General features: G+C 44.8%; 1 protein-coding gene and 1 long non-coding RNA gene across 3 annotated transcripts in view; one reads left to right on the top strand and one right to left on the bottom strand.

Annotated features, from left to right (window-relative positions):
* Positions 1 to 4,431: 4,431 nt before the first annotated feature.
* Positions 4,432 to 21,081, bottom strand: part of SPTBN2 (spectrin beta, non-erythrocytic 2) — a 411,931-nt gene continuing 395,281 nt past the window's right edge. For both annotated transcript variants that reach the window (XM_029611250.1, XM_029611248.1), the window contains exons 35-36: positions 8,609 to 8,651; positions 4,432 to 6,061 (exon numbers count right to left, since the gene is read on the bottom strand). In XM_029611250.1, coding sequence (XP_029467110.1) covers positions 5,840 to 6,061; positions 8,609 to 8,651 — 265 coding nt within the window. In that variant the 3' untranslated portion in view covers positions 4,432 to 5,839. The remainder of the gene's footprint in view (positions 6,062 to 8,608; positions 8,652 to 21,081) is intronic.
* Positions 8,092 to 20,975, top strand: LOC115096526. The gene is made up of 3 exons (XR_003858095.1): positions 8,092 to 8,479; positions 18,315 to 18,484; positions 20,748 to 20,975. It is a non-coding gene; the product is annotated as an uncharacterized LOC115096526 (long non-coding RNA).

The following is a 21,081-nucleotide window of genomic DNA, read 5'->3' as shown; positions in this document are numbered from 1 at the left end:
CTAATTATCTTGTGTAAGTATTAAACTTGTTTATTGTCTACTATTGATCTCTGGATGAACTTTGTGGAGTTTAAGCTGAAGGACCAGGAGAGTCTCAATGACCTGGAGAAGGTCAGAGTGAACAGGTGGAGTAATTGGAAAAATTGGTAATTTCAGTTATGCACATGTCTTTTAAAATATATGGATTTACCTACATCCTACTTTAGTTTTGTGCATAAAATAGATGCACATATATTTTTAAAAGTAGGAAAAAAAGTATGTGTAGAATCCATTGAAATACTTTTAATGCACACTGGGGTAGATTTTATAAATTTGCGCGAGCGCGTACTTTTGTTCGTGCACTAGGTGCGAACAAAAGTACGCTGGATTTTATAAGATACGCGCGTAGCCGCGCGTATCTTATAAAATCCGGGGTCGGCGCGCACAAGGGGGTGCACATTTGTGCAATTTGTGCGCGCAGAGCCCGGCGCGTGCTGCCTGTTCCCTCCGAGGCTGCTCCGAAATCGGAGCAGCCTCGGAGGGAACTTTCTTTCCACCCCCCCACACCTTCCCCTCCCTAACCCACCCCCCGGCCCTATCTAACCCCCCCTACCTTTGTTGGCAGATTTACGCCTGCTGAAAGCAGGCGTAAATCTGCGCGCGCCAGCAGGCTGCTGGCGCGCCATCACCCAACCCAGGGGCTGGTCCGGAGGCCTCGACCACGCCCCCAGGCTGGCACCACGCCCCCGATCCCGCCCTGAACCGCCCCTGACCCCGGACATGCCCCCTCCCCGCCCCTTTTACGAAGCCCCGGGACTTATGCGCGTCCCGGGGCTGTGTGCGCACCGGCGGCCTATGCAAAATAGGCACGGATTTACGCGCCTATGCAAAATCCGGCCGGATTTACGCGTGCAGGGCTTTTAAAATCCAGCCCTGAATGTATTTATGTGTAAGCATACATACATGCATATGTTGCATGAGTTATAAAATACTATCATAAATCTGCACAAGGACACATACAAGCATACGGGTGCATTTTACATCCTCCCTGCGCGTAAAATCCAGGGGTTACGTGCGCAGCTGGGCCTTGTGCGCACTGCGCTCATTTTAGAAAGGGTCCGACAGCGCATGTAACCCTTGTTGCGAGCCAGGCCACGCAAAAGGGGCGGTCCGGGGGGGGGGGTGGTTCAGGGAGTGGGGCGGAACTGGAGGCGGCCAGTACAGCGACCATTTGCCACTGTGCCGGGGGATCACATGCCAGCAGCCTGCCGGCAGCCAGCTGACATAAGTTCTTAAAGGAAAAGAAAAAAGGTACGACCTTTAAAGGAGTCAGGAAGGACAGGGGAAGAGAGAGGGAGTATGGGCAGGGGGATAGGGAAGTTCCCTCCCAGTCTGCTCCTTAATTGGAGCGGACTGGGAGAGAACTGGTGAAGGCAGGGTTGCATCGCTGTGCAGAAATTGCACAATTCTCCCCCCTTTGTGCGCGCCGCCCCAGATTTTATAACGTGCACACCGACGCACACATGTTATAAAATCGGAGCGTCCATATGTGCACTTGCCTATGTTTAAAAATCTACCCTATGGTGTATATGCCACTGCGTGCAGTTGTTTGAAAGTTATCCTCTAAATTTTCTTTCTTATTACTATTTTTGGTAGGACATTTCTATATGTAATATCAAGGTAATATTCATATGTTGTCATTTTAATTACCTTAATCTATGTTCCACAAACTTTTCATGAGGTTTAGTTTTGTTTAGATTTGATTAATCGCCTTTCTTTCTTTAATAGTCAAGGCGAAGTACAATAAAAGATAAATAAAAGCAAAATACAGTAGTAAAAATAAATTCAAAATAAAATAGTTCAGGTTGCACAAATTCATACCAACAAGTGGTAAATAACACATTTCACATCACCAAGTGGGCTGCAGCACGTCTTCCTTTCACTTTAAAGAGTTTGAGGGCAGAGGGTAATGAAGTAGAGTCCCTTGCTCGTTTGTTGAGGATTTCAAGAACAGGACCTTATATGTGGAGAAGGGAAGATGCAGGGGATGGTTTTCCTGGTGTGTCAAAGTGTGGCACATAGAATTTTATCTATTTCTTCTACATTACCAGCTGTGCCACAACCTCAGCAACATTGCTCCCTGCCTTTCCATGTTTGTTCCCGCATTGCTTCTTTCTTTCTCATTCCTTTTCCCTTCCTCTCATGCCCCATACTTGCTATATGCCCAGATTGTGATATCATCAAAATTACCTCTTCTAGGGATCATAATCCAAGGAGAGAAGTATCATCTTGGCAGCTAGGTTATATGACAGAGGATTTCCACACTCTGTACCTATATACTTGGCATCCTTAGATGATGTGCATGCCCCCTCTCCCACAGCTGTTTTTTCCTTTTCCCCTGCACAACCTATAAGGTACATTTTAAAAAGGATGCGCCGAATTTATAACATGCATGTGTCACTGCAAGCATCTTATGAAATCGGCTACCCGCACAAGTTGGGTGCCGGCTCGCCCGCGCAAGGGGGGGATTTTGTTATAAACACACGGTGCTGTGATCGGCCCTTTCCCCAGTTCCCCAACCCCCTACCTATCCTTCCTTCCTTTTCCCTTCTCCTCTCCAACCCCTAAACCCCACCTACCTACCCTAAATTTTTTTGTTTTTCAACTTATCTGCTCCTCCGAGCTGTCCCGACCGGCCCCCGCCCTGCCCTTTTTAAAAGCCCGGCACTTCCACGTGTACCGGGAGATATGTGCGTGGCTGAGCCGCTTGGAAAATGTGCTTGGTGTGCGCGTGGCCCAGCCACTTGCGTATCTCTCAGGATTTGCACGCGCTGGGCTTTTAAAATCAGCCCCTATGTGTTTCCCACTGCTGACTTCCTCCCCAGGACCTCCTTTTTCCTGTCATTCTGTTTTCTTGCCCTCTGTTTGCCCAAATGACTCCACAGGCTCAAACACCTCTAATGCCAACAATACCTAATCCTTCCAATCTGTACTTGCTTTATACCATTATATCCCACCTATATTGCTCTCATCACCTTGCACTTCTGATTTCACCTATCTTGATGAGTGCTATTGATATAATTTACTCCTGCTGCAGTGCATGCATAATCATTGTGGATATCCTGAAAACCTGACCGGTTAGCTGTGTCCTGAGGACTGGGTTCAGAACTCCTGTTCTAGACCACATGAAGCTTCTTCTGCTAATGGTGCTAGAGACTGGATGAAATTCAACAAAGGCCTGAATCTAGCCATCAAGCTTTTTTTTTTTTTTTGTAAGATAACTGAAATCTAGATAATATCATTGAGATTTCAGGGCTCAGCTTAGTATGAATTCTAGCAAGCAAATTTAGAAGATTGAATAGTTATATCAATTACTATTTATTTATTTAAAATACTTATATTGTCTATGTCTGAGAAGGATCCTACTGTACTGAAGGTATATTTCAACTTATATATATATTTCTTATAAGGTCTTAGCATCTCTTACTTACAGCTTCACTGAAAATGCAAGAGAAAATAATTGACAGAAATATTATTAATCTATAATAACTATCACCAATGGAAGTTATAGTGCACATACACATTTCTTTATCAATACACACTTCTACCTCCTCCCACACCCTCCAAGTGGTATGCATGCATACGACATTCTGATTTCTCCAATGGAATTTCAACAGGTATCAGCTAAAAGTAGGAAATATTTCGCTATGCATGCAATGGAGAAAAATAAGCACTGGATCAGCCTTTTAGGGTTCACCTTGGCAAGGTGCTATCTGAAGTAGGAACTACAAAGTCTTAGTTGTAATGATAAGTAAAACCCAAACTAAATTAACTTATCCTCACAAAATTGAGCCAGTTTGTAAAAATAATGCAGAGAGATGATTTCCAGATTGCCCACTGAGATAGGATAAGTGATTTTAAGCAGTTATCCTATTTCCAACACATTCTGCTGCTAAATACATCATATAATCAATGCCTTATAAAAACTCCCATCATGAGATTGTCTATTTTCCTCCTGCTTTAAATTAATGTCCCTCCTAGGAATTTTGGTGTGGGAAGTGGGGGGGAGAGAAGGAGAATAATTTGGTGACTACAGCCAAACGTTTACTGATGCTCCACAATCCTGAGATGCTGTGTAACTCTTGCCTTCAGATTTTTCCAAAACTGCATCCAGATTTTTCCAAAAATGATAAAATGGTAGAGGGAGGGGTGAGGTAAGATCCTAGATTTGAAATGGTGAAAAGTGCAGCATGAAATATGCAGAAACTGAGGAAATCCGTACTGTTTTTTCCTATTAAATTCTATGGTACAAAAGTGTGTGTGCCTTGAAATATTTTTAACCCCATAGAAAATCAGTTTAGGATGGTGTAATCCACCTTGAGAGTTTTCTGGATCTGCTGCATTTTAAAATCTGGAAGCCAAAATACCAATAAGAACCAAGCTGACACGGAATAGGATAACCTTTCTGGATTTAATCACTTTGAACCCCAGCTGAATTTTCCTGAAAAGTGCCAGATACCAAAAGAGGGAAGGCCTTTTTGTATTAGGGATTTTTTTCATTCACAAAACATGTTTAGAAACAGCTTAAAACAAGTAACATAATTATAGTTTTACAAAAGACGAAGAACCAAAAAGACGCAGATACTACAAAGAAGCTGAGCAGTCTGAATGTACCTGCATTGCTTAGATCTAGGATATAAGTTAAACTGGCGATATCTGTCCACCAAACCCAAGCGGAACAGACTCTGTCAAGTAGAACCTGCTGATTATTTTTCTGCTGCAGGCCATGGTTAGAACCCAAGGGATCACTGGAGACCTGACTCCTTGCTGCTATTGCTCTGGGGCCTCCTTACTAGCTCTTATTTGTGGCCAGACACATACGGCTGGGGAGTCACCATCTTTCCCCCATATCATTCAACTCCATCATTCAACTCCATCTTTTTTCCCCATGCCATTCACATCCATTGATGTCAATGGCATTCCCCTATTAAGTAACTTTTCCCTATGTTTTTTCTCTCCATAAACTGCAATGGCATCATTTTCTTAAATACCTCTTCCTTATATCATTCTCATCTACAGACTTCATGGCATCACTTTATTGAACGTTAAATTATCCTCACCATACCACTGCTCTTAAAAATCCTCAGGTTGTCACAGGCTGGTGAAATGGTCAGCTAGGAGGCATGATGACCATGGCTGGTTCAACTTTGTGATGCCTTTCTGCCCAGAATCCTTGTAGATGGGCAAATGATGGCTCTACCCCACTAATGAACAGAAGCCTCACAGATCCTGGGCAGCATGGGTAAGAATACATAATCAGCAAATAAACTTTCCCCCATCGGCATCTTTAGAATTAATATTCAACCTGAAATCAAAACCTTGGGAATTAGCTATTCCCTTACCACCACTCAAGTATTTGTTAATCTGCTTTTCCAGGGTAAAATCAAAATTTCTTTAAACCGAGCCATCCCACATCTGTTATCCCCTCCTCCCACTGCTGATGTCTGCAGTGCTCAGACAGGTGCACATAAGATAGTAGAATACTCTGGTGCTCACAGTGGTCCTCCAACCATGCTGGATGCCTGTTTCTTCTGATCCTAAGATCTTATCTCCCTTCTGTAGGAGATATACACAGATATTTATCTATCTATCCATCTATATATCTATATATATACATATATATATCTATATATGTATATATATATATATATCTATATATAAAACATAGGACTGTAGTGTGTGTGAGTCCCTCATGTTAATTCCATGGATTAAATAAGAGCTGAATTTGCTGTCACAACTTGGGGAGGTGGTCTGGAATGGATTCACGGTATCTTGGCCTTCCCTTCCCTCCTCTAAATATTTATTTGTTTTTCTTGAAGAAGCTGAATCTCTTCTCACGGTCCTTGTCTTTGCCCTCTTTGTTCCGCAGGGTGACTGGGCCCTCAGCCATGCTATTTGGCGACACTGGTGGCATGGTCATGGCACGGGTCATGCTTTTGCCAGGAGGTGCTGGCACATCAGGATCCCCTGCAGCCAAGGGGATGTAGGCATTCATGGCTCGCATCCAGCTGCTCATTTCAGCCTGGGTGAGGGAAGGAGGAAAAAAAGGAGGTGAGTATGGGACAGAAAGGAGGAGAACCATGCAGAGGGTGGGATACCGAGCAAGCTCATGGTGCTCTCAGTGAAGGGAAAGTTAATACAGGGTGGCAGAGTACCATGTATGGGATAGGATGAACAGAGAACATGCAAAGTGCTTGTGCAGGAGGGAAAGGAGAGAGAGAGGTGGGCACAGAGCGGGACAGCACCTAATGCAGAGCAGAATATGGAGAGAGCTGGCAGCAGAATTAATGATGGGTGGGCAGGGAGAGGTTGCATAGCATTGAAAGCACCATGTATGGAAAATACAATAGAGAGTGCTCACAGAGTGCTCACTAAGGGTGAAAGGGTTAGGGAAAAGAGGGACAGATGGGCATAGGGTAGGACAGCATCATTTCTGGAGCATTCATTAACAGGGAGGGAAGGAGAACTACAAATAGGGTGAGAAAGTGCCATGTATGAGGCAGGACACAGAGTAATTATGTAGCTTAATTGCTGGAGGGAAATAAAAGGAAGGACAGGTGTGCTTGGGATAAGAAAGGCCATATATGGGGCAGGACACAGATGTGGAGCACTTGCTAAGGGCGGATTTACGCGAGCAGGGCATTTAAAATCCGCCCGATAGTGTGGAAGACTACCATGTTTGGGAATCAGCATAGAGAGAGCCTGAGGGAGGAAGGGGCACTTGCTTAGGGGGAAAGAAATGGAAGTACGCATAGGGTAGGAGAGCACCATGTATGGGCTGGGGTGAAGAAAATTGTTATAGTTATAAATGTGCCTGCTTTGTACACTACCTTAGTGCAATTTTTGTTGAGAAAGGTAGTTTATAATTTTAAAAATTATTATTAAAGTGCTAACATAAAAGGGGGTGGAATGTGGGAGAGGTGCATAGAGGGTAGGAGAGCAAGATATCGAGAAAGTTCAAAGGGCACTCACTTAGAGAGAGGGAAAGGAGAGAGAGAAATACGTATTGTGTGTTTGAGTGAAAACATATTTTATCCAATTTGTTTTTAAATCTGCTATTTGATATTTTTATGGAGTGTCCCCTAGTATTTGTACTATCTGAAAGGGTAAATAACTGATCCCTATTTATCTCTTCCACCCCAATCCTGATTGTATAAACCTCTGTCATATCCCTCCCCTCCTGCTCTCTTTACCTCACCATCCCTCCCTTCCTGTTCTCTCCTGCCCTGCTCCTCCCCCCCATCCAACCCCTCCTGTGGTCTCCTTCCTCTATTCATCCCCTCTTGTATTCTCCTGCTCCCCTTTTCTATTTCCCCCTTCCATTTTTCCTCTCTCATCTGCTGCTCTCACCTTCTCACCTCCTCTCCACATCTCCCCTCCTGTCCATTTCTTTTTCTCCTCCTTTCATTCCCTCCTATTCTTGTTTCCTCACCATGCATCCCTTCTTCCCTTCACCATTCCTCTCCTTTCCTCCTCTTCATCATTACTCCCCACTGCTTCTATCCTCCACATCCCTCTCCTCTTGTCATTTCCCTCCTCTTCACTATTCCTCGTCCTCTTTTCTCATCATCTCTCCCCTCCTGTCCTCTCCCCTCCTGTCCTCTCTCTCGTCTCATCTTTTCTTCTCCATTTTCTGCTTCTTGCCCTCTCCCTCTCCTGTTCTCTCTTCCTTACCATCTATTTTCTGTTCTTCCTTCTATTAATCTTTTCTCCTTTTTTGTTTTCTCCTCTTGTTTCCTTTTTTCTCCCAATTCCTGTCTGCTTCTACTTTTATTTTCTCCTCTTCTTCTCCCTATTGTGTTTTTAACTCCTCATCACATCCCTCCCTTCCTCATCATCACCCCTATCCTTGTTCTTTGCTTCTCCTGTCCATCCCTTCCATTTGTCTTCCCTTCTCTGTTTTTCTCCTTTCTCATCTCTTATTTCCTCTCCTTCCCATCCCTGCCTCTTGTTCTTTCCTTCCTTTTTCTCCTTCTCCTCATTCCTCTCTTGTTCTCTCTTCTTCACTATCACTCTTCTCCTTTCCTTTCAGCCTCTTGTTTTCTCCTCCTCCTCCTTTCTCCCTATTTTCTCTTCCTCCTTTCTCTGCCCAGAAGCCCTTTCTAGTCCTGCATTCCAAGTTCTTCCATCTTTCCCACCTGGGACAGCAGAATACCATGTTGGTTAGGGGGGACAGCCCAAGCTAACCAAGCTCCACCCCCTTCTGCTCTGCCTTCCTGCCGCCATCATCTATCTCTCTCTCTCTTTCTCCCCCTGCACTAACACCCCTTCTCTATCTCCATCAGCTCCTCTTTCCTTTCCCCTGCCCTCACTCCCCTCTCTTTCTCTCTTCTCCCCCTCCACTCCCTCTCTCTTTTCTCTCCCCTTCTATGCTGATCAGCTACCTGCCCGATGCAGCCCCTGAAGACCCACAGGATTCTACAGGAAGGACCAGATTCTGGTAAGTCCATGGCCCCTGTGGTCCACCCCATTCCAATGCCTATGATTTCCTCTACCAATATAACTCTCCCTCTGTCCTTTACTCTGTTTTCTTGTAGATGCAAACAGATATGAGTACTTGGGAACTCACCTCATCCTTAGCCTGGAATAGGTACTCCTTCCCATCCGATAAACTGTCAACCACAAGAGAGAGAGAGACAGTTATTGGGATAACAAAGGCAATGAAGGGGGATATACTCCAGGCATTATTATGTCTATCAGAAGTAGTGAAAGCAGATTACTGGATACTAGACAATATGATTTCACAAAGGAAAGATTCCTGTCCGACAAACTTGATTAAGTTCTTTAATAAAGTGACATAAGTAGTGGATAAGAAAGATGCAGTAGACATTGCCTACCTGGATTTTAGAAAGGCTTTGGATACTGTTCTGCAGAGAAGGCTGGTAAACAAGTTGAACAGTATGAGAGTAGTCCGGAAATTTTAAATTGGGTGAGGAAGTGGTTGAGCAGAATGCAGAGAGTGGTGGTGGTCAATGGTGAAGGTACCTCAGTGCTTGGATTAGTTCTGTTCAATATCATTATTAGCAATATTGCAAAGGGACTTGAGGGAAAATATGCTGATTTGCAGGTGAACGGTGACTTAAAAGCCTGGAAGAACTGTGGAAGAAAGGCCCTGTAAAACTTTCTTACTCTATGTGGCATACAAAATGGGGTCTCTGGAAAGAAGATAGATACTTGGTCTTTTTTTCTCTGCAAGTATGCGGAGAAAATGGACTTTTCTGACAACACAGGCAATGTCTGGTATGAGGCCACATGAACAAACTTATTTGCAGAGACATCCTGGAAATAAAGGAAGGATTATGTACCTGCAAAAATAGAGCTGGCAAGGTGCTTCTCTGTCTGGGGTTCACAGCTTTACTGTCTAAATTCCCCAGTCAGTGTTTATGGGCTTATCATAAAGATGTTTGCTCTGCAAAGCCTGTTCAGTGTCAAGCTGACCAATGATGACCTGCTGTATCTGAAAAAAACACAGGAGTGTTGGACTAATCGGATGGCGACACTGAAGAAGAATTGCTGCCTCTGCTAATTAGCTAAGAAACGGAGAGGAATATCTATAAGAACATAAGAACTTAAAAACATAAGAAATGCCATACTGGGTCAGACCAAGGATCCATCAAGCCCAGTATCCTGTTTCCAACAGTGGCCAATCCAAGTCACAAGTACCCAAACATTAGATATTTATTTATTTATTTAGATTTTTATATTCCGCTTTTTGCACTTTTTTCAGCATTTCAGCCTCTATTGCTTATTAATTACCATAATAGCAGTTTATGGATTTATCCCCTAGGAGCTTATCCAAACCTTTTTAAACCCAGTTACACTAACTGCTGTAACCACATTCTCTGGCAATGAATTCTAGAGCTTAACTATGCGCTGCGTGAAAAATAATTTTCTTCGATTAGTTTTCAATGAGCTACTTGCTAACTTCATGGAGTGCCCCCCGGACCTTCTGTTATCTGAGAGAGTAAATAACCGATTTACATTAACTTGTTCAAGTCCTTTCATGATTTTGTAGACTTCTATCATATCCCCCCTCAGACGATTCTTCTCCAAACTGAACAGCCCTAACTTCTTTAGCCTTTCCTCATAGGGCAGCCGTTCCATGCCCCATATCATTTTAGTCTCCCTTCTCTGCACTTTCTCCAGTGCAGCTATATTCTTTTTGAGATGCAGTGACCAGAATTGCAAACAGTTTTCAAGGTGCAGTTTCACCATGGAGCGATACAGAGGCATTATGACATCCTCCGTTTTATTTTCCTAAAATTGCTTTTTTGATCTCCACAGCACACTGGGCCGAAGATTTCAATGTATTATCCACTATGATGCCTAGATCTCTTTCCTGGGTGGTAACTCCTGAGATAGAACCTAACATTGTGTAACTACAGAAAAGTTATTTTTCCCTATATGCATCTCTTTGCACTTGTCCTCGTTAAATTAATCTGCAATTTGGAAGTCCAGTCTTCCAGTCTCATAAGATCCTCTTGCAATTCATCACAATCTGCTTGAGATTTAACTACTCTGCATAATTGTTATGAATCCTCCTGTGGCGGTGCTACGGGAGGCTCCTCACCTCTTCCTGGAGGCCGCTCCGAAGCCGGGGTCTTGCCTACGAACTATCCGGGATTTGCTCCAGGGCCTGGGAGGCCTTGATGTCCTTGGGGCCTGCCTGAGGCTTGCTTGCGTCTGCATGGACTTCCTGGTTTGGGCCACGTCCTTCTCCCTAGGGGCCGGCCTGCAGCACTTCTCCTCAGTTATAGGGCTGGCTAGGTGTGGCCCATCCAAACTCTTCCCAGGGAGTTGCCTGTCTGCAGCCCTATAAAAGGACTTCAACTTCCAGTCAGCTTTGCCTTCGCAATGAGCCAGCTGCTCTGAGCTAGTTGCTCTGAGCCAGTTGTCTGAGGAGCTCTTCCCTCCTTTTGGACTCCATGTTCCTGCTCTTGCTTGGTGTTCCAGTATTCCAAGGGATCCCTCTTCGTTTTGTCTCTACTGTTCCTGTCTTTGATGTCCTGATGTTCTTGTCGTCCTCTGTCTTTGCCCTCCGGATGTTCCTGAAGGCCTGATGTCCTTGATGGCTAGAGGTCCTTATATTCCTGATCTTCCTGATGTCTGTTCCTGCAACGTTCCAGCTCCCCAGTCCTCCAGGTGACTACCCTGAGGGTAAATCCGTTCCGTCCGGTTCCTGTTTCCAGTCACTGGAGCCTCTACCAGCTGGACTCCTTCCCTGTGCTCATCCCGCTCTCCGCGTGGTCCGTGACCAGTCTCCTTAGGCTGTGTAGGGTGCGCAGTGGGACAGGGTGGTCCGCGACCAGCCCATTGGGTCCGCCCGTGAAGGTGGGCTGTGTAGGGCGCCCTGAGAGACAGTGCCAATGTCTACCTTCCCAGCCCTTGTCTGTGATGTCTTCGCATCAGCCTTCGTCTGTGAAACCCTCGTCGCAGCCTTCAAGCTCCAGCCCTTGTCCGCCCTTGTCTCTTGTCCGGCCTGCCGCCTGTGCTGCTCCCTGCAGCAGGTCCAAAAGGGCTGGGAGTAGTCGGAGGACCACTCAGAGACCAACCTTGCGTGGTTGGCCTCATCCAGGCATGCAGGTCGGCAGGGGCCTGGTCAGCTTCGACCCTAGACGAGGTCCGTCTTACCGCATGGGGCACACCTCTCACCCCTAGTGCTCCCAGCCAGCGGAGCACAACAATAATTTTGTATCATCCTCAAATTTTATCACCTCACTCGTCATACCCCTTTCCAGATCATTTATAAATATATTAAAAAGCATCAGTCCAAATACAGATCCCTGAGGCACTCCACTTTTTACCTTTTTCCACTGTGAAAACTGACCATTTAGTCCTACTCTCTGTTTCCGTCTTTTAACCAACTTGCAATCCACAAAAGGATATCGCCTCCTATCCCATGACTTTTTAGTTTTCTTAGAAGCCTCTCATGTGGGACTTTGTCGAATGCCTTCTGAAAATCCAAATACACATCTACTGGTTCACCTTTTTCCACATGTTTATTCACCCCTTCAAAAAAAATGTAGATTTGTGAGGCAAGACTTCCTTTGGGTAAATCCATGTTGGCTGTGTCCCATCAAACCATGTCTTTCTAAATGTTTTGTGATTTTATTCTTTAACAGTTTCCACAATTTTTCCCGGCACTGAAGTCAGGCTCACCGGTCTATAGTTTCCCTGATCACCCCTGGATCCCTTTTTAAATATAGGGTTTACATTGGCCATCTTCCAATCTTCAGGTACATCTGATGATTTTAATGATAGGTTAAACATTTTTACTAATGGTTCTGAAATTTCAATTTTTAGTTCTTTCAGAACCCTGGGGTGAATACCATCTGGTCCAGGTGATTTACTCCTCTTCACTTTGTCAATCAGGCCTACCAAATCTTCTAGGTTCACCGTGATTTGGTTCAGTTGATAAAAGAAGAGAGATAAAGACGAGAAACAAAGAAAGTTTAGCTTTTGGCCATATGGAACGTCGAAAAGACTGATACCTCTCTACCCATTTCTAGCATGGGACAGTACTGTTATATCTCTCTTCCAGGAGCTATAAGAGTCTCCCGGAAATGCTAGTTTAACACCAGATGGAGCAGATACCTCTCCCATCGTGAGATAGCCACAGATGATCCTCCAGCTGCCAGGAGAAGAACTTAATTCAGAGAGTGCATGGAAACAGGGACGTTCTAAACATCTATGAGGCCCTGGGTTAAACTCACTAAGATGGGCCCCTTCCCACTCCTTACCATATATAATGTTTGTGCAATTTATGAACCATGGACTCATCTGATCCTTGTCAAGACCAAATAAGATAATATGGCATATTAGTTAGCTCTCTTATTTTACCTTCTCTTCTTTTTTATTTTTTTTTACCATTTTATTCTTTTTTAATTGTTTTTGGGATCAAGCTCGGCCCTCTAAGTCTCTGGGCCCTGGGAAATTGCCCCATTTACCCTGTGGATAAACATCCATGCATGGAAGGTATGGTCACCTGTTTCCTACCAGGGTTTAGTTCAGAATGCCACATTGGTACTTTAAGAAGAAGCAGTTGGTTTAGTATGCTAGTATTTCATTGGTATTACAACCACAAGATATGTTTCTATTTATAATCCTTTCTGAATCCCTGACCCCTGTAACTTCTGACAAATAATCTGTTATAGCAGTAAGATTATTGTGTTTGCTCTAAAGAAATCTCTAATAAAATGTCCAGTATCTGAAACAAACAGTAATAGCTGTCTCATATATTCAGCTGAATATAACCAACATAAAGTTATCTGGCTACCTACAGCTGGATTACAAAAACCTAACTGGCTATGTTTGAATATAGCTAGTTAAGTTTTTATTAGCCGGCTTTGTGTGTACAGTTAACGTGCTACATAACCAGATATCTGGCTAAGTAGCACTGTCATGAGCCTTCAAAATAAAGGTAAGGCTAGAGAGCGGCCAATCCCATCCCCCCAAAAGATGATAATAAAGTCTTTCCAGCCTGCAGTCTTCTACCCCTACCCCCTTCCCAAACCTTTTTAAAACTTGAAAAAGTGCCCCCCTTCCCCCCCGGGTCCCTGGTAGCAATTGTTAAACACTCTGGCTGCATTCCCCACCAACCACCCACAATGAAGAATCATGGCATCTGCTCCCCCTCCCCCATCCTGGACAATACCTTTTTTAGGTCCAAAAAAACAAATCGGAAATCGGTTGTTAAGGTTTGTGGGTATGTGGACCCTTGGCCCGAAGTGAGAGTTGTTACTACCCTGTGGGGGAGGAGCCCTCAGGCCCACACATCGGGAGGCAGGTCAGGCACAGCAGGGAGCTATGGGTAGGCTGTGGAGAAGTCCCGAGGAGGCAGGAAGGATTCCCACAGTAGGTAGACAGCTGTAATACCTGAGCAGAGACCCCCGAAGAGAAGCGCTAGGCAGGCTGCAGAGTGGAGGTGCGAGACTGCCATGCAGGAGATACTCCGGAGAGGCAACCCTTAGGGGCGGAGCTGCGCAGCGAAGGAAGTGCTGTTGTAATGACGTAGGCCAACCCGCGGAGCAGGAAGCCCGAGTCAGGTCTCTGATGATAATGTGTGCTCAACCCTGAGGAGTGGGAAGCACTGGCAGTGTCTGTTATGGCATGGAAGCACAGTCCCGAGGAGCGGGGAAGTGCTGGCAGTCTCTGTATAGCACGAGAGTGTGAACCCGAGGAGCGGGGAAGCACGGAGAGTAAGGGGTAGATTTTCAAAAACGCGAATAGGCGTACTTTTGCTGGCGCATCAGGCGCCAGCAAAAGTACGCTGGATTTTAGTAGATACGCGCGGAGCCGCGCGTATCCACTAAAATTCTGGATCGGCGCGCGCAAGGCTATGAATTCTGTATAGCCGGTGCGCGCCGAGCCGCGCAGCCTACCCCCATTCCCTCCAAGGCCGCTCCGAAATCGGAGCGGCCTTGGAGGGAATCCTCTAACGCCCTCCCCTCACCTTCCCCTCCCTTCCTCTACCTAACCCACCCGCCCGGCCCTGTCTACACCCCCCCCCTTACCTTTGTTGGGGGATTTACGCCTCCCGGAGGGAGAAGTAAATCCCGTGCGCCAGCGGGCCTGTTGCGCGCCGGGACGCGACCTGGGGGCGGGTACGGAGGGCGCGGCCACGCCCCCGGACCGCCCCGGGCCGTAGCCACGCCCTGTACCCGCCCCCAAAACGCTGCCGACAACGCCCCCTAAACGCGCGTCGACGACCGGGCCTGCCCCCCCGACACGCCCCCGACACGCCCCCGACACGCCCACCTCGGAGAACCCTGGGACTTACGCGAGTCCCGGGGCTCTGCGCGCGCCGGTAGGCCTATGTAAAATAGGCTCACCGGCGCGCAGGGCCCTGCTCGCCTAAATCCGCCCGGTTTTGGGCGGATTTAGGCGAGCAGGGCTCTGAAAATCCGCCCCTAACAGTATAACACAGAAGCACTGCCCCGGGGAGTGGGGAAGCGCTGATAGTCTCTTGGATAGCACGTAGGCGCAGCCCCGAGGAACGGGGAAGCGCTGACAGTCTTGTACAACATGTAGGCACCACCCCGAGGAGCGGCGATGCACTGATGTAGAACTCCCGAGTGGTGAAGGTGTTCCAGGGGCTGCCCTGAGGAGCAGGGAGCCTTGCAGGGTAGGACTTCAGGAGGGCGCAGGGCCAGCCTGAGGAGCGGGGGAGGCCAGGAGACCAAGACCCCTTGGAGTGCACACACTGGCCCCTGAGGAGCAGGTACCAGACAGAGTCCAAAGTGCAAGTAGTCCAATAGCATAGCCACAGGAACACAGAGGCAGGAGCTAGTAGAGACGTATGGAACTCGTTGCCAAGCCAGCTAGCTGGGGGCGAAGGTGGAGCTTAAGTACCTAGATCCGTTGACATCATCAGTCAGGGACACCCCCGAGGTTCCCACCGAAGAGGCTTCAAAGGAGGGCCCAGTGGCGTGCACATGCGCCTAGGAAGGCCCGGAGTTGATGTGGGTGGCAGCGGCATCCCAGTCACCACGAGAAGGCCTGAGGAACGCGGCAGTGGAGACTAGTCTGTGCCGTGAGCAGGCCCGGAGAGGGTAAGGGAACGGTGCAGGATGAGAGTAGATGCGGTCGCAGCCATCTGTGATCGACGGTCATAACAGTACCCCCCCCCCCCCCCCTTAAGGCCCCTGCCTGGGAATTTGAGTTTGCAAGGATGCTTGGCATGGAACTGCCGAAGGAGATCCTTGTCTAGGATATTGGCCATGGGTTCCCAGCTGTTCTCCTCAGGTCCAAAGCCCTCCCATGAGAGGAGGTATTCCCATTTTCTTCCATGTTTCCTAATATCCAGGACATCTCAGACTTCATATGTGACATCAGCCTCTGAGGACAGTGGTAAGGGGTTCAGTGGTTTTTTTAATAAAATCCAGAGAGAATCAGAGGCTTTAGTAGAGAAACTTGAAAAGCAGTGTGAATCTTGAGCGAGGAAGGCAGCTGAAGGCAGTAGGTAATGGGACCCAGATGGCGAGTTCCGGAAAGGGCCCAAAATATCTAGAAGCAAAGCGAGTTGAGGGCAGCTTAAGCCAAATAAATTTGTACTGAGCATACCTTATCTCCAGGTTGAAACTGGAGTGCTGCCGATGATGGGCATATCAAAGGCCTTCTTGATCTTTGGGCGGCCTGCTTGAGCACTGTTGGGTATTTTGCCACAACTGGTGCAAATTCCTGGGCGGTTACTTATTTATTTATTAGCTTTTCTATACCGGCGTTCATGAAAAGAACATATCGCATTGGTTTACATAGAACTAAAGGTTGAAATACATCAAACAGGGTGAATTCTAAACAGGAATAAAAAACTTCGAACAGGAAGAATAGTCAAGAAAAAATAACAGTAGGGTTGGAAGAAAGCAAACATATGTACAGAATAAACCATTGAGTACATGAGCATTTAACTGTATTAAGAAGTGTTATGTTGGTGTATAGTGTCTGTGAGACGGCTTAAGTTTCATCAGGGAAACGCTTGTCTAAAGAGCCACGTCTTAAGCTTTTTCTTGAATGTCCGCTGGCAGGGTTCTTGGCGAAGGTCAGGTGGTAGTGTGTTCCATTGTGCAGGATCAGCGGTGGAGAGGATGCAAAATGCCACGGACAGCGGGAGTGAGAGTAGTGGCAGAGGTTGGCGTCCATAAACCACCTGGAAAGGAGATGAACTGGTAGAGGTGAAGAGATGGGAATTTAGTGCGAACTCGCCCATGGAGGTCGGCCCAGTTGTCCTGCCGCAGACTCACTTAGGCTCGTAAGATTGTTTTAGAGTTCTATTGGTCCTCTCTGTTTGGCCATTGGCTTGAGGGTGGTAAGTCGAGGTGACATCTATTGAAATATTAAACGTCTTGAAGAGAGATTTCCAGAAGCGTGCTGTGAATTGAACCCCACAGTCCGAAAGAATATGCTTGGGAAGACTGTGGAGCCGGAACACATGCCAAAAGAACAGTTTGGCCAGCTGAGGCACCGTTTGGAGGCTGGATAGAGCCACAAAGTGAGCCATCTTAGAGAAGCGGTCGACAATGACCCATATGGTATTATTCCCATTGGAGATGGGCAAATCCACTATAAAGTTTGTTGCGATATGGGTCCAGGGCTCGCTCGGAATGGGAAGTGGCTGCAAGAGTCCCCATGGCTTTCCTGCTAGAGGCTTATGGTGGGTGCACGAAGGGCAGGACTCTACGTAAGCTTGGGTATCCTTTCGAATTGTAGGCCACCAGTAGTACTGCTGAAGAGTGGAGAGAGTTCTGGACTGACCCAGATGTCCGGAGGTTAAAGAGTCGTGAGCCCATTGCAAAACCTTCCGTTGTAGTGGGCAAGGGACCACCGTCTTCCCCGGTGGTACTGGAAAGGTGACGGATAGAATGACCTTAGCAGGGTCTATTATGTGCCGTGGGGTATCGGGTACATCCTCCGCGATGAAAGACCTGGAGAGAGCGTCGGTCTGACCATTCTTATTGGCAGGGTGTAACGCAGTATGAAATTGAATCGAGTAAAGAAGAGGGACCAGCAGGCCCTGGCAATGGTTAAATACTTAATTTATTATATATAATCTTCTAGTTAAAAAATCTTTTTTGATATTGGTAAATGATTTTTATGATCAAAGAAAAAATTCTTTAAGGTATGTGTTTTTTGTGTTTGTGAGACGAAACAGCAATCCCTATATCCATCAATATTTTCAATAACAATATGTATATACATATATACATATTGGAGGCCCCAGCATGGATATCAGAGTTATTTAATTAAACTGGACTGTACTTAATGATGGAACAAAAAGAATTAGATTGAGACTAGCATCAAATGGGCAGCTAAGAAATCAAACATTTCACACTTAACTGTGCACCCTGACCATCATCATGTGCTTGTCTAAGAATTTTTTTTAGCATCATTTTTTTTTTTAAGACTTTACCACATAGTAAGAAATAGTCCCACAAAAAATTACAACATGGTATTTATCTAAAAACAATTTTTTGTAGCATCATTTTTTTTTTAAGACTTTACCACATAGTAAGAAATAGTCCCACAAAAAATTACAACATGGTATTTATCTAAAAACAATCTCTTGAGCTGAAGATCACTCTCAGTCAATATTATTCAAGTCCAAAAATCATATTTAACTTATAGAAACTACTTGGTCAGTCTTACCTGTCCTGACATTGTTGTTTCGACTAGTGCTGCGTGAGGGGACTTGTAAATGACTAACAACTAAATAATGTTGATTTCCTTTTAAATACGATTTGACATGGATTGCCTTTTCAAAAAATGTTTTTCTTTTCCAGGAACAATATTTTTTCCAGGTCAATGGTACAGCAATAGGAGCCACAATGGCTCCTGGTATCGCTAATCTATATGTGGCCAGTTTTGAAAGAGCATTCTTGGATTATTGACATTTGACAAGCAATATTTTTATGGAGGCATTATATTGAAGATGTGCGGCTTCTGTGGACAGGTGACCAAATGTCTTTATATTCTTTGAATGACTAAACCAGTGCAATTTTAACCATCAATTCACTTTCACTTGGAGTTATGAATCGTTGACTTTCCCTGACATTATGATTTAGAAACGTAGTTATGACTTTGAATTTTCTTCATTCAAAAATCCCACAGATTGCAACACACTATTATATTTCTCAAGCAGACATCCCTAGAATTTGAAGATAAATTTACCTGTGGGGCAGGTTTTTTGTCTTAGACAATTATGCTTCACCATGGAGGAATTTTGTAAACAAGCGGAATTTATGGCATTACATTTTTTTGAGTGAGGGTACCCCTTTAAATGTGTGAAGAATGATTTTAAAAGAGTTTTGTTTAATGATTGAGTTGTATTACTGCAGAAGAGAATGTCATCAGCAAGTTTTACTCTTCTCAGCGCAGGCAAAGTTGTCCCATATTACAAATACACCTGTTGTTCCAGGAATTACCATGTTTTACCTTCACATATGGTCAAAACGTATGGAATATGCTGGTGCATTCCTTTCTTCCTCCAGATATGCTTCCAGGTAGTGAGGGGGGATACAGTAAAAGGCTTTCAGTGGTACAATCGGTATACAGTCTTCCCATAAATGTTGGCATACTGTCTGAACCCATAAATGTCAAATTTGAAATTTGTTGCAAAATGGCACATGTGATTTATGTGATGGCACATCCATGTGATCTTTTATACATAGGTAAAACCAGAAGAGCATTTCAGTGTTGCATATAGGGAAAAATAACCCTTGCTGTAGTTACACGATGTTAGGTTCCATACTAGGAGCTACCACCCAGGAAAAAGATCTAGGCATCATAATGGATAATACTTTAAAATCATCGGCTCAGTGTGCTGCAGCAGTCAAAAAAGCAAACAGAATGTTAGGAATTATTAGGAAGGGAATGGTTAATAAAACGGGAAATGTCATAATGCCTCTATATCGCTCTATGGTGAGACCGCACCTTGATTTCTGTGTACAATTCTGGTTGCTGCATCTCAAAAAGATATAGTTGCGATGGAGAAGGTACAGAGAAGGCAACCAAAATTATAAAGGGGATGGAACAAGCTCACCTATGAGGAAAGGCTGAAGAGGTTAGGGCTGTTCAGCTTGGAAAGAGACGGCTGAGGGGGGATATGATAGAGGTCTTTAAGATCATGAGAGGTCTTGAACGAGTAGATGTGAATCAGTTATTTACACTTTTGAATAATAGAAGGACTAGGGGGCATTCCATGAAGTTAGCAGGTAGCACATTTAAGACTAATCGGAGAAAATTCTTTTTCACTCAATGCACAATAAAGCTCTGGAGTTTGTTGCCAGAGGATGTTGTTAGTGCAGTTAGTGTAGCTGGGTTCAAAAAAGGTTTGGATAAGTTCTTGGAGGAGAAGTCCATTAACGGCTATTAATCAAGTTTACTTAGGGAATAGCCACTGCTATTAACTGCATCAGTAGCATGGGATCTTCTTAGTGTTTGGGTAATTGCCAGGTTCTTGTGGCCTGGTTTGACCTCTATTGGAAACAGGATGCTGGGCTTGATGGACCCTTGGTCTGACCCAGCATGGCAATTTCTTATGTTCTTATGTTCTTAAGAATGACTGAGCACCGTAACTCTGCACCCATAGTTAATCATTACATTATTATGCATCATACAACTGAAGATATGTGGTGGAGTATTATTGATTGTGTTAAACCAATTCATGGTGGTGACATTGATGGGAAACTTCTTAGATTGGAAAAGTGGTGGATTTTTAAATTACAACTACAACATCTAATGGTTTAAATTCTGAGACTGATTGCACAATATGTTGATTGATGCCTTGAACAGTGAACAGAAGTATAAAATAATAAAATGAGAGCTCATTCTGGCTATGACAGTGGTTTTTTGTCTCATCACAGCTTATGTCTCCTAAATATTTTTGTCTGATTGGACAATGTACTGATTGATTGTTCAAGTCAATAGAACCTATCATTTGTCTCCCAGTTGTGCATTCCCTGTTTTATTGTAACTGCAATTGTTTTCGCTCAGCACCTGTTACTTGTTCTTTTTATTGTAACCTATTATTACACCCCCTTGTTTATTGTAAACCGGCATGATGTGATACTCATCACGAATGCCGGTATAGAAAAAAACTCAAATAAATAAATAAATAAATAAATTTGGTGGCAAGACTGTCATGTGACATTTTCTTTCTGTGTGATTGGAAGTAGTTGCATTTAAAGAAGCCAACATATTCTTTGGTTTGTTAGTCATTTTCAGGTCTCTTGATGCAGCACAGGTCGAAACATCAATGCCGGGACAGCACTGTGGCAAGACAGACCGTGAAGTGGCATAACCCAGAGGCAAGACTGACTGAGAGCTTTTCTATATGTTAAGTATGATTTCTGGACTTGAATAATACCGAATGATCTTCAGCTCAAATGACAGTTTTTGGGATAAACATCAAGTAGTGATTTTTTTGTGGAACTGTTTGTTACTCTGTGGTAAAGTCTGAAAACTTGAAAAGAAAAATTATCATGATAAAAAAAGTTCTTGAACTTGAGGCACACGATGATGGTCAGGAACAACAGCTAAGTATGAACA

The sequence above is a fragment of the Rhinatrema bivittatum genome, chromosome 8 (genome assembly GCF_901001135.1).
Source record: "Rhinatrema bivittatum chromosome 8, aRhiBiv1.1, whole genome shotgun sequence".
NCBI lineage: Eukaryota > Metazoa > Chordata > Amphibia > Gymnophiona > Rhinatrematidae > Rhinatrema > Rhinatrema bivittatum.
The sequence above is the reverse complement of the archived record's forward strand: the minus strand, read 5'-3'. Positions and strand labels throughout refer to the sequence as shown.